This window comes from Gorilla gorilla, chromosome 4 (genome assembly GCF_029281585.2).
Source record: "Gorilla gorilla gorilla isolate KB3781 chromosome 4, NHGRI_mGorGor1-v2.1_pri, whole genome shotgun sequence".
Taxonomy (NCBI): domain Eukaryota; kingdom Metazoa; phylum Chordata; class Mammalia; order Primates; family Hominidae; genus Gorilla; species Gorilla gorilla.
In genome coordinates, this window is record NC_073228.2 from 117,382,246 (window position 1) to 117,395,592 (window position 13,347).

Genomic DNA, 13,347 nt, shown 5'->3' on the forward strand with positions numbered 1-13,347 from the left:
TCACTTGAGCTATGAAATTGCTTTTGGATATTATACTCAGATTCATTAACTTGGGATTATCATGTTTTTATGTGAATTTTCTCTAAGATGCAAGTTGAGTATTTAATTTTTTTTTATTATTTAGTACAGGGAAGACCATTTGAAGTAAAAGAAATGTTTCTGGAAGATATTTTAAGAACAACTGGATATACAAACAAAGAAATGTTAAAATATAAAAAGGAAAAACAGCAAGGTAAATTTTTTAATAAAAGAAATATAAAAGAAATTACTATTGATAATGACTTTGGAGTACTCCATCCTTACATCGTGGAGGTACAAGGACACTTGAAAGTGTTTTTCTCTTGTATATAATTGTTTAACATTATATTGGAATATTGTCCCAAATATTCCTTTGCTTTCTGGTTTGTGTCCAGAACTTATAATCTGTGGAGTGAAACTGAAAGTGGGTGCCAGAGTTGAGGAGGTGTCTGTATCCAAAGATTCAGCCACCTTTTAAGGAGATAGAAGAATATATGCTGGCTGCCCACAGCATATCTCATAGGGAAGGACTGGGAAGTGAATGGGAGGGAGTGAAAAAAGTAGTATGTGATTAATAACAAACTTTGATAAAAATGTTGAGTTTTCCAAATCTTGATGATATTATAGGATTTCATTGATACTTTGAATTTAGCATTATTTTCCCGTTAATACCTCTCTTGTAATGACATATTTCAGCTTTTGAATTAGGGTTCAGATTTCTTTTTCTTAATTTTAACTTCATTATTCATCATAGAAGACTTGGCTTCAAGCTTTGATACCTTGTTTATTCTGTATGCCCTTGGACAAAAATCTGAACTCCTTTGGATTCTCCCCTTGAAAAATGTAATCAGCAATGCTGATTTCCTTGGGCAGCACTTAATTACTGATATGTAAGTTGTAAAACTCCTAGATCTTGAAACTTAAAAAAAAAATTAAAAAAAAATTTTTTTTTTAGAGACAGGGTCTTGTTCTATTACTCAGGCTGGAGTGCATTGGTGCAATCATGGCTCACTGCAGCCTCGACCTCCTGATCTCAAGGGATCCTCCCACCTCAGCCTCTTGAGATGTAGACCACTGTGCCCAACTAATTTTTTAAATATTTTGTAGAGACGCAGTCTAGTTACATCGCCCAGGCTGGTCTTGAACTCCTGGCCTCAAGCAATCCTCTTGCCGCAGCCTCCTAAAGTGGAATTACAGGCATGAGCCACCATGTCTAGCTGAAACATTTGAAGATGAAAATTATATATAACTGTATCTCAGAAAACTAGCATGGTGGTAGAACTTCAACAAATGGTTTTCTACAAAGTGCTGTATGAATATTGGTCATTGATTTAAACAGTAGTTATAACATGGATAAAAATACTCTTAATTCTGGACTTACTTAGAAGTAAACTTATTAGTAGGAAATGGAACAATAGGTGAATGCGTGAATGTATTAGCCCATTTTCACACTCCTGTAAAGATACTACCTGAGACTTGGAAATTTATAAAGAAAAGAGGTTTAATTCACTCACAGTTCTGCATGGCTGGGGAGGCCTCAGGAAACTTAGTCATGATGGAAGGCAAAGGGGAAGCAAGGACCTTCTTTACATGGCAGCAAGAGAGAGAAGTGCAAGCAAGGGAAATACCAGATGCTTATAAAACCATCAGATCTCATGAGAACTCACTCACTATCATGAGAACAGCATGGGGGAAACTGCCCCCATGATCCAATCACCTCCCACCAGGTCTTTCCCTCAACACCTGCGGATTATAATTCAAGATGAGATGTGGGTGGAGACATAAAGCCTAACCATATCAATGAAGTTTTCAAGCAGTTTCATGTGTCTTTTTGTTTCAGCATAACACATTTTTTATTGAATATTCTTAATATACTTTTTAAAAGCAACTACAGAATAAGACCGACTTTTAAGAGATACCAGATTCACATAATTTATTTAAACAAAGGAATACATTTCAAAAAGGAAATGATTTGTCTACATATTCTTTCTTTGATAATTAATTTAGAAGAGAAACAACAAACCACACTTACAGAATGGTACTCAGCTCAAGAAAATAGTTTCAAGTCTGAATCTCAGAGGCAGAGAACTGTTCTAAATGTGACTGATGAGTATGACTTACTGGATGATGGTGGTGATGCTGTCTTCAGTCAGCTGGTATGACCTCCCTGGTTTCCCACTGATATTTTGTGTGAAAATTGTGTAGGTTAAAGAACGTTTTAGGAGCTTATAATTTTTTTTCTTTTTGAGACGGAGTCTGGCTCTGTGGCCCAGGCTGGAGTGCAGTGGCGTGATCTCGGCTCACTGCAAGCTCCGCGTTCTGGGTTCACGCCATTCTCCTGCCTCAGCCTCCCAAGTAGCTGGGACTACAGGCGCCCGCCACCATGTCCAGCTAAATTTTTGTATTTTTAGTAGAGACGGGATTTCACTGTGTTAGTCAGGGTGGTCTTGATCTCCTGATCTCGTGATCCACCCGCCTCGGCCTCCCAAAGTGCTGGGATTACAGGAGTGAGCCACTGCACCCAGCCAAGAGATTGTAATTTTTTACTGCATAATTGAATGGTAATTCTCTTGGTTTATTTTAGACCACAACCAATTTTTCAGAGCAACTTTCTACTCTTTAAAAAAATAATTTACCCTTTTTTTGAGCATGTGATAGTATGTAATGCAGATATGTTTGCAGTTTTCTACTAGTGTTTAAAGTTGTAATGTATCCAAATGAACTGTACATGAGTTTTTAAAAATACTTTTAAAGAATATTTAAAAATTGGTAATAAAAATTGTTATTTAACATCTTTATAGATATGCACACTAAATATACTATATATATAATGATATGTATCCTATATGTTTATAGGATTATAACAAATGCTATATAAAAAAACATATAGTATAAACTTATTTGGGTCATGGAACAGCATTTTGACCATGTATATTTGTGGTTCTTAAGACTGGCTGTATATTCTGTCACCTGAGGAGCTTTTAAAGCCCTATGGAATCTAGCACCCTACCAACAAGAGGTTCTGATGCACTTGCTCTGGGGTGGGACCTGGCATCAGTATTAAAAAGCTCCAGGTGATACTTCCCTTCATGTGCAGTTGGGAGAGAGAACTACTGATCTGTATGTGCATTTAACAACATCATATTGGAAGGACAATTAACATTGTGACTAGATCATAGTCCTTTGTTGACAAACTCATTCTCAGATAAAAGTTGAGTATAAGGACTAGATACTGTGTTGTGAGTGATAATGTTTGTGATGAAAGGAGAAATTTTTTATGTCAAAGCCTTTGCTATATTATCATAGGATTAGTAGTCCTGATGGCCATTGTGGCCATCTTATGTTCTTTGCAAGCAAATGTTACATTGTTAGGTAATTTATGATAATTTATGATTTTTACTGTTTTTTGTAGACTGAAAAAGATGTGAATTGCCTTGAACCATGGTTAATAAAGGAAATGGATGCTTGCCTTTCTGATATATGGCTACATAAAGATATTGATGCCTTTGCTCAGGTCTTTCATCTCATTTTAACTGAAAATGTTAGTGGTAAGTTTATTTTAATTTTAAAAAATTACCCTTGCAGTTATTTATGGTGGAAGTATAGTTTAATGCAAAACGTATGTACTACCAATAATTGCACAACCAAAAATTTTATTTTTTAGAAGTATTTATTTTATTTCAAATGCACAAATCAGGATCTTCTTGCTAGCACAGCGTAGTAGAAATAAATATTGTGTTAAATCAGATTCTTAAGCTAATGTCTCCATTGCAGTTTGAAGAGCTGTGTGATTACATGACAATTATGTGCAAAAATGCTGCTATGTGTATGTGTTGTGTATATACTCTTGCCTTTCCCTTCCTTGGAAAGGATTTAGATGTCAAGTATTTATTCTTTCACCTAAAGCCCTCAGCATTATTATTGTAATTATTATTGATTACTTTCTTCTTGAAATATTTTACTCAGTTAACTTCCAGTATTTCATACTTGGCTTATTTTCTTCATATTTCCCTGGCTCTAACTTCTTGGTTTTCTTGGCAAGATCTTTTTCTTTTTTTCTGACCTGTAAATATGAAGTCTCCTAGGTCTCAATCCTTAAGACCTTAATTCTATTTATACTTAATCCTTAAGTGGATCTCAAATAGTCGTTGCTTTAAATATCTATTTTAAATGACCCCTAACTTTACATCTCCAGACCTCACCTACCCCCTAATTTAAATATACCTTATCACTTGTTATCTCCAGTTGGATGTCTGTTAGGTGAATAAAATTGGATACTCCTCAAACAACTTCTGATCCCCTCCCTACGTACCTTCCTCTCAACCTGCACTTTTCTTGTGTTTCCCTTTTCAGTAAATGGTCACTATCATTCACCTAGTTGCTAAGGCAGCAAAGCATACAGAAAGTCTGCTGTCATATTACACATATAATTCATTAGCAAATCCTGTCTACTTTGCATTCTAAAATAAATCCTGAATATCACCACTTTTCACTTCCCCTACTGTACATTTCACTCCCCTAGTCCAAGCTAGCCTCTCTTCTGGACTATTGCAGTAGCCTGTTAACCATTTCTGTTTTTATGTTACTGCAGTCTGTTCTCCGCGGAAAAATAAGACTGATCCTTTCATAAAGGAAATTGGATCATTCCACTTGCTTGTTCTCAGCTCTCCCAGGCTTCCAATTACACTGTGGATAAAAATCAAAGTCCTTTCCATGATTAGGCCTCTGGCTGCCTCCTTGATCTTATTTTTTGCCACTTGCCTCCTTGTTCACTGTGCCTAGACACACTTATCTCCTTGATATTCTTCATGTATGCCAACACATTCCCTTTGGGACTTTGTTTTGTTGTTTCCTATGCCTAGAATACTATCTCCACCGGTAATCACATGGCCCAATGCCTACTTATTTAGGTCTCTGCTTACATATTGTCTTCTCTTTTCTGACCACCTTACTAAAATTGTACCATTTTCTCACGATATTTCCTTACTCTCCTTTATTATTCTTTATTGTACTTTAATTACCTGTCATGTATTTTTTATTTTTCATTACTTATTTCATCTACTAGAATGAAAAGTACATGAGGGCAGAAACTTTGTCAGTTTTACTTATCTCTGTATCCCCAGAGATTCATCGTTTATTAAGTGCTGAAAAATCTTTGTTGAATAATGATATTATTATTATTGTTATTTTTGAGACAAAGTCTCTCTCTGTCATCAGGCTGGAGTGCAGTGGTGTGATCTTGACTCACTGCAACCTCTGCCTCCCGGGTTCAAGTGATTCTTCTGGCTCAGCCTCCTGAGTAGCTGGGACTACAGGTGTGCGTCACCATGCCCAGCTAATTTTTTTGTATTTTTAGTAGAGATGGAGTTTCACCGTGTTGGCCAGGATGGTCTCAATCTCTTGACCTTGTGATCCGCCTGCCTCAGCCTCCCAAAGTGCTAGAATTACAGGCATGAGCCACCACACCCAGCCCAAATAATGATATTACTTTTAAGCATCTTTACCACATGATAATCTGTTGGAACATGTTTAGTGACAGGAGGTTCACTACCTTTCTTTTGAATTTGAATTGTTTTAGTAGTTAACTTTTTAGTATGTTGATGTGAAATCTAACTACATAGCATCTCCCTTTTTCTGCTTCTGGAGTGATCATATGTATTTATGCCTGACAGACTTCTAGGTATATGAAGATGATTATTCTTTTTCTTCTAAATTTTTTGTTTTTTTGGGCTGACTGTACCTATTACTTCAACTGTTCTTTAATATAACATGATATCTGGTCCCCTCCTTCCCTGGTCTGCCTTCTCTGGATATGTTTTATCCCTTTTGAAAAGCATAGTATCCAGTTCTGAGTGTTAATCTCTTAGTAACCATCTTAGCCTAAAACCTTCTACTCTTTACTGATATTAATTCAGCCAACCCGATTGTCATATTGATTCATATTGTTTTTGAAATTTTTAGTTCTTTTTTTAAACTTACGATTTTATTGAATTAAATTATTTAATCATCATGTACTTGTTTTGAATTTTTTTGAGCTTGAGATATTCTGTTTATTCATTATAAATTTTATCTTAAAGTTAGATTTGGCCCGTTGTTTCTGCTTAACAATTTTTTTAAAAATTCTAATTGTTATCTATTGCATTAATAAGCTTTCTCTGTTTGTTAATTTGAGGTGTCTGGGTCAATTACCAAGCATGTGGTATGCTGCAAGGGACTTTAGGTCAATATTTGGGTGTGGTTGTTCAAGCAGTTATAATCCTACACATCTTCTAGTCTAACTTCTTAAAAAAATAAGTGAGGGTTTTTTGACTTTTTTTTCTCTTTGTAAATGTATGTTGTCTCCTATTGATTTATTTTTTAAAGCTCATTATTCTTTTCTGTTTTGTTTTGTTTTGTTTTGAAACAGGGTCTCACTTTGTCACCCAGGCTGGAGTGCAGTGGCGCTATTGTGGCTCACTGCAGCCTTGACTTCTGGGCTCAGGTGATTCTCCCACCTCAGCCTCCAGAGCTTTGGATTTAGATATTTCTAATATGCCCCAAACTGAATACTTCATCTCTTCTGCAAAACCTGTTTCTCTTCTTTTGTTGAAGAGCTGGCCAGGCTGGTTTTGAACTTCTGGGCTCAAGCGACCTGCCCACCTTTGCCTCCGAAAGTGCTGGGATTACTTACAGACATGAGCCACTGTGCTTGGCCCTCATTATTGATTTTTTGAAAAATAATTGATCTCCATTTTTAAAAGTAACTTTTTGGATTTGAAAGTGTAGAATTTGTTCATCTGCAGTTTTCTTGCGTTCTTTCTTTTCCCATTATTTTAAAAAATATTTACTCTGAAGAGTTCAGCAATCTTACTTGAAAGTTAAGGAATTTAAATTCTGAAAACAGTGACTTTAAAATATTTATGATGCATTTTAAGTATTTAAGTATTATCCTTAGCTTTCTTCCTGATATTTCTTTAGTGAATACTAGACTGTTAATTTGATTATGGTCATCCTGTGTAGACTCAGGTCTCTCCTCTGCTCTTATGTACAGTTTGTACATTTCCCAGAGTCCAGTATTCTAATCTTTTAAGCCATGTGAGGAAAACTAAAATGTTACAGTAGCTGAATCATTCACTTCTCATCTTTTTGTTTCATTTCTAAAATCTCAACCCTCAATTTGCACCAGAACTGAAAATATGTCATATGATTTAGGAAACTCTGGGCTTCATAGATTTCTTTTTAGTATCATCATTTTCCCCATGATCATGTAGAAGCAGCTAATAATCAGTTAAGACTTGACATTCTCTGTCATACTTACTGTATCTGTTGCTGCATTACAAATGATTCTAACACTTAGAAGCCTGAAACATTTATTATCTCATATAGTTTCTGAGAGTCAAGAATCTGGGAGTGGTTTAGCTGAGTGGTCTGGCTCCAAGTCTCTCATGAGGTTGCGGTTAAACTGTTGGTAGGGACTGCATTCATCTGAAGGTTTTTGGGGCTGGAGAGTCTGCTTTCAAGAAGCCTCACTTACATAGCTTTTGGCAAGAGTCCTCAGTTTGTTGCTGGCTGTTGGCAGAATAGCCATGAGTTCTTGTCAACTGTCCTTCTCAATAGGGCTGCCTTATTCTACCTGTGAGGTGCAGCTGGCTTCTCTGAGAGTGATTCAAGAGAGAAAGAAAAAGAGCAGGAGGAAGTTGTAGTTACTTTTTATGACCTAGTTCCCAGACTTGCATACCACCTCTTTCACGTTATTCTGTTCATTAGAATGAGTCACTTAGTCCAGTTTATATTCAGGGAGAAGGGAATTAGGCTCCACCTCTTGAAGGGAGGAGTGTTAAAAATGTTTTAAATGTTTCACATTTTTTCATACCCTTCTGCTCAAAATGCACACAGTTTGATGCTGTTCTCCAAGGCCATGAATTGAATATTCAGTTGAAGAAGTAATTTGCATACAATGAGTACAAATCAAAATAAATTGATCTTTTAAAATGCCTGACCATCCCAGACTTATTGAATCTGAATCTCTGAGTAAGGTATGGCTATCTGTGCTTTTAAAAATACAAAGCAGAAACAACAACAACAAACCCACCCCCAAAAACAAACCCCAAAGCAAAATAAAAATACATGCCATTATATATTTGTCCAAATCCATAAAATGCACAAAACCAAGAGTGAATCCTAATGTAAACTATGGACTTTGGTTGATGTGTCAGTGCAAGTTCATCAGTTGTAAAAAATGTTCCACTCTGGTGGGGGATGTTGATAATGGGGGAGGCTATGCATGTGTGAGGCAAGGGACATATGGGATATACTTTTATTTTCCTCTCAGTTTTGCTGTGAATCTAAAACTTGTTCTAAAAAAATAGTCTTAAAAAGAAAGCCTGAGGCAATTTTCTTGTCTCTGCCTCACTTTAAAAGAACACTGATTTATATTGATAATCGATACCATGTTTCAGAGTGTTTATTAAATAGAAGATAATTGGGTATACATACTGTATATGAAAGATTACAATTTTCCTTTTGTAGTTATCTTAAATTTTACTATTGAGGGTTTTTTAAATTAAACCTTTCTGAAATTACCAGTTTTGTAATTTAAGCAAATTAATGCTAAGCAATTATATTGAATTGCTTGAGAAATATATTCTAGGAAGAAACTTCAATAGAACTTTAATTATTTTTCTAATGTAAGGGTTTTATGGGAAATAAACTTTCTGTCAGTGTTAATCCCATTAAGTGTCTTATCAAATAGCCTTGAATGGGGGATTAAAAGCAAAGTAAAATAACAACAAAACATTGTCTCAAACTTTGCATTTGAAGCTTTTAAGTATTCATTACTAGTTACTGATGAAAATTAACTTTTAAATTATTTAATTATGTCTTGTCATTTGGTGAACAAGGTAATATCTAGATTTAGGAAGATTGTTTAAGGTTATGCAAGTTAATAGCTTTCCTTTTCTGTTGAAATAATATAGATGAGCTTAAAACAGTTTAACATCGATCTTTCCTTCTCCTACCTTCCAACCGACAGTCTTTATTCGATTTACACTAGACATATCAAAACAGATTGCTGTAAGTGATCTAAGTTAAGGGTTATGTAGTGCTGTCATTATGTAGTTAAGGAGCAACTCTCAGGCTAATTATCCTGAAACTCAGTTCTGCTATTTCAAATTTTTTAAAGAATGAAAATGGTTTGAAGTAGTTTGGAAATTTAAGTTTTATTTATCTTTTCCTTTTTTTAGTTGATTACAGACATAGTGAAACCAGTGCAACAGCTCTGATGGTTGCTGCAGGACGTGGCTTTGCAAGTCAAGTAGAACAGTTAATCAGTATGGGAGCCAATGTCCATAGTAAAGCATCAAATGGCTGGTAATTTTAAACTACATTGATTCTTCATATATCTTTGTATAGCTATACGTATCTTTTTTAGATTTCTGTTTTTCTTTATATTAAAAACTATTGTGTAATAATTGCTGGTGAATTTCTGTTTTAATGGGTTAATAATTTTGAATGACTTGTTTTTTAACTATAATTTATCTTATTTTTTATTTAAAAATTTTTTTGAAAAGACAGGGTCTTGATGTTGCCCAGGCTCGTCATGAACTAGTTTTACAATTTTGATGACATCTTATATATCCTTTGAATTTTGGCAGGATGGCATTGGATTGGGCTAAACACTTTGGGCAGACTGAAATTGTGGATCTTCTAGAATCTTACAGGTAAAACTTTATACTATTTTAAATTAATTCTACCGTCTTTTAAAAAAGAGCTTCACCATATAAATTATGGACTATTCAAATGTAGACCATTTATAGTCTTTTATCCAGAGATTTTTTTTTTGTGATTCTGAGGAAATTTGCTGTCTGATCTACCATGGTATAATATTTGTCTTATTTTAAGAAATCAGTAGAGGGATTTCCAATTAAACATGGTAGATACAACATAAGTATCTCTGCATTTTCTCAAACCTTTTACATTTCTCAAAACCTCACTAAAATGGCAATGAAGCAATATAAAGAAATTTAAAAGGTGTAAACCAAAGTCAAAGAGAATGGAAGAGGACAGGGCAACTGATAGAAGATGTTAATTTTGGGATGATAGATAGCTGATTGATTGACTTAGCAGAACTAAGAAAACTCACAGTGCCAATGAGAAACACTCATTTTAGCTTTGGAACTCCTTAGAGGCTCATTCAGTGGCCTTTGAGTGAAGCAGTAAAAAAAAAATTAGTTATCAAAGAGAAAACTTAGAATACAAAACTATAATAAAAGATATTGCATTCATGAAATAAAAAGTGTGCTATCAAAAAGGAACAGAACACAAATCTTTGTTCAGATTTTGTCTTCATGAGGCCTACCCAAATTTGCCGTGTCTGATATTACAATCTACCCACCACGCAATGTCCATCCTCTTTAACCTGTTCTACGTATTCTTTTTTTCTCCAGAAGCCCTACCACCCTCTGATACACTGTGTAATTTACTTGTTCACTGTTCTATTGGTTTATTGTCTATCTCTTCTCCCTACCAGAATGTAGTAAGCTTATTGTCTGCTTGTTCAAGAACAGCAACTAGATGTAGTAGATGTGCAGTGAATGTTTGTTGAATGAATGAATAAATAATTCTTGTAAATTAAAAATATGATAGCAGAAAAAAAGAAGAGTTACAAGATAAAGTTTAGAAAATTGCTTTCAGAGCAGGAAAATTGTAGAAAAAACATAAGAAAATTTGCTTCCTATGTACTCCTTTATTAGGAAACTGTTGGAGAATGTGCTTCACAAAAAAGAAGTAAAAAGAAAAACAAAAATGGGGGAGAAAAAAAAATGGGTAAAACCGGGCAGGTACAGCACAGGGGATAGGTGAAAGGAATGCTCAGGATGCTGGTACAGAGGATTGTTTTGATGACACCTGTGTCTAGTAGGCCTGATCACATAGGAACAGAAGATGTGGGGCTCTAGAGGGAGGTCTCTGTGGGGGAAAAATTTACCTGGCATTCTCAATCATATTAAAAAGCTTTATGAATCTGTTAGATAATTTGGGAAGAACTACTATCAGATCACAGAAAACTAAGCAAATAAAAATTAGACAGTTGTTACTCTAGGAAAAACGAAAAGTTACATAAGAAAGGAGGTATAATCATAGTATATTATTAGGCTAAGCAGTAAATGTTTACCAGTCATAGTAAAGTAAGGGCTGAATGAAGATTTAACAAAAATTGTAAGAACTGGTGTGGGTGGAAAGTGTAGGGAAGTGGAAGTGGTAACCTCATTTTTCATTAGTTGGAGGTTCGCAGATAATGACTACGTTGTTAAAACAATAAATAGCAGAAAATGAATGTTGCTTAGAAATATGACAGCACATACTAAAAAGGAATGGCTAAAACAATAGAATAGTCCTAAGCAGTGTGACTAGGAGTTTTTGTTATAACTTCTATAAAACCATTTATTACCACTATGTATATGTATTGCTTTGATTTAGCAAAAAAAGAAAAATCACAAGGGAATCCTGTAAAACCAATCGAATTAATTGTCTTTTAGATAGAAATTTTAGCTAAATTTACATTAGATATTTAAATAAATTATGAAGCTTTCAGATTAGATATTTAAAGAAAATTTTGAATATATATTTTATAATACATTCAAAGCTTCTGTTTTCAACCTTCAGAGACTCAAAAAAGAAAACAATGGAGCCTGAAGTTAAAATATATTAAAATATCTGTTATTCAAGAGCATATAAAATGTTTTATTTGACCTGGGTTTTTGTACTTAATTTTATAGATGTAAAATTGGAAATGTAGTCTCAGACATTTGAAATTAGTTGTGACATTGAGTCTCAAAATTCTTGGTAGGTTTAAATGCTATTTCTGATATGGTAGGTTTAGTTGTCATTTCAATAATAGCACCCAGAACTTGCAGTCCTTTTATTGTTAACACTTTGAATGTTCCAGACATTCTTATGGTGTTAAGTAAAGCTGACTAGATACTACAGGTTACCAGGTAAAGCGTTTATCTGGATAATATTTTAATTATCCTGGCTAACTGGGCTTTCTTTTTATTTGATAGATCATGATATTATCAATTATAAATTTCAGGTATTTAAAATTGAATATATTATTATGTTTACTGGATTATTGATAATTTATATCTAAAAGTTATAGCTTTAAACAGAATATAATGTCTTCTTCATTTATGTATTAAAAATTAAAAAACAATAAACTTACAGTGTTTTAAAGTAGATCTTAAAATTTATAAGAGCTGAGAACACATGGACACAGGGAAGGGAACATCACACACCAGGGCCTCTTGAGGGGTTGGGGGATAGGGGAGGGGTAGCATTAGGAGAAATACCTAATGTAAATGAAGGGTTGATGGGTGCAGCAAACTACCATGGCACGTGTATACCTATGTAACAAACCTGCACCTTGTGCACATGTATCCCAGAACTTAAAGTATAACAAAACATTTACAAGAGCCAGTTATTAAGTTGTAGAAGTTTAATATTTTTCCCATTGAAAACAGTCTTATGTTATTTTTCTGCTAAATTCTTTAAGAGAGATTGGATTTATTTGAACTTCCTAGAAATTCTGTTGATAATTGCTAGTGATAGCAGTAGTTTACATTTTTACATATAAGATGAAGAAGCAAGGCATTTATTTCAGTAATTTATGTTGATTCTTGCTTTTGGAAAATAGCATAATCAACTTGCTTTTAGTATAGAATTTTCTAATTAACAGTCATGTTAAGTTGGTACCTATTGAGTTTTTTAAAAATGTGAACTATACATCAGAATATTGTTTATAATAGTAAGCAATTAGATACAACCTATTAAGAAAATATAAATGATAGCTGAAAGTTTGTGGTTAACAGTTTTATTGAGATATAATTAATATACCATATAATTCACCCATTTAGGTGACCAATTCAATGGTTTTTCATATGTTCACAGACTTATGCAATCATCACCACAATCAATTTTAGAACAGTTTCATCACCACAAAAAGAAACTTGTACCCATTAGGTATCTCTCCCTATTCCGCCCCAACTCTCCTAGGCCTCCTCCAGCTTTAGACCAACCACTAATCTACTTCCAGTTTCTGTAGATTTGTCTATTTTGGACATTTTATATAAATGAAATCATGTGATATGTGGTTTTTGTGATTGGCTTTTTTCAGTTAGCATAAAATATCCATGTTGTAGCACTATTTTTATGACTAATACATATTCTATGGATATACCAAGGTTTGTTTGTATATTTGTCAATTGATGAACACTTAGGTTGTTTCCACTTTCTGACTATGAATAATACTGGTATGAATATTTGTGTACAAATTTTTATGTGGATATATTTTTTCCA

The 13,347-nt window shown here is 34.1% G+C and overlaps 1 protein-coding gene across 4 annotated transcripts in view; it reads left to right on the top strand.

Moving 5' to 3' along the window:
• Positions 1-13,347, top strand: part of YTHDC2 (YTH N6-methyladenosine RNA binding protein C2) — an 80,863-nt gene that overhangs the window by 25,536 nt on the left and 41,980 nt on the right. For all 4 annotated transcript variants that reach the window (XR_008679982.2, XM_019028385.4, XM_031011437.3 and 1 more), the window contains 5 exons: positions 125-232; positions 2,026-2,174; positions 3,431-3,566; positions 9,240-9,366; positions 9,651-9,716. Coding sequence is in view for 3 of the 4 variants with exons in the window: in XM_019028385.4 (XP_018883930.1) it covers positions 125-232; positions 2,026-2,174; positions 3,431-3,566; positions 9,240-9,366; positions 9,651-9,716 (586 nt within the window). In the remaining variant the exon portion in view is untranslated. The remainder of the gene's footprint in view (positions 1-124; positions 233-2,025; positions 2,175-3,430; positions 3,567-9,239; positions 9,367-9,650; positions 9,717-13,347) is intronic.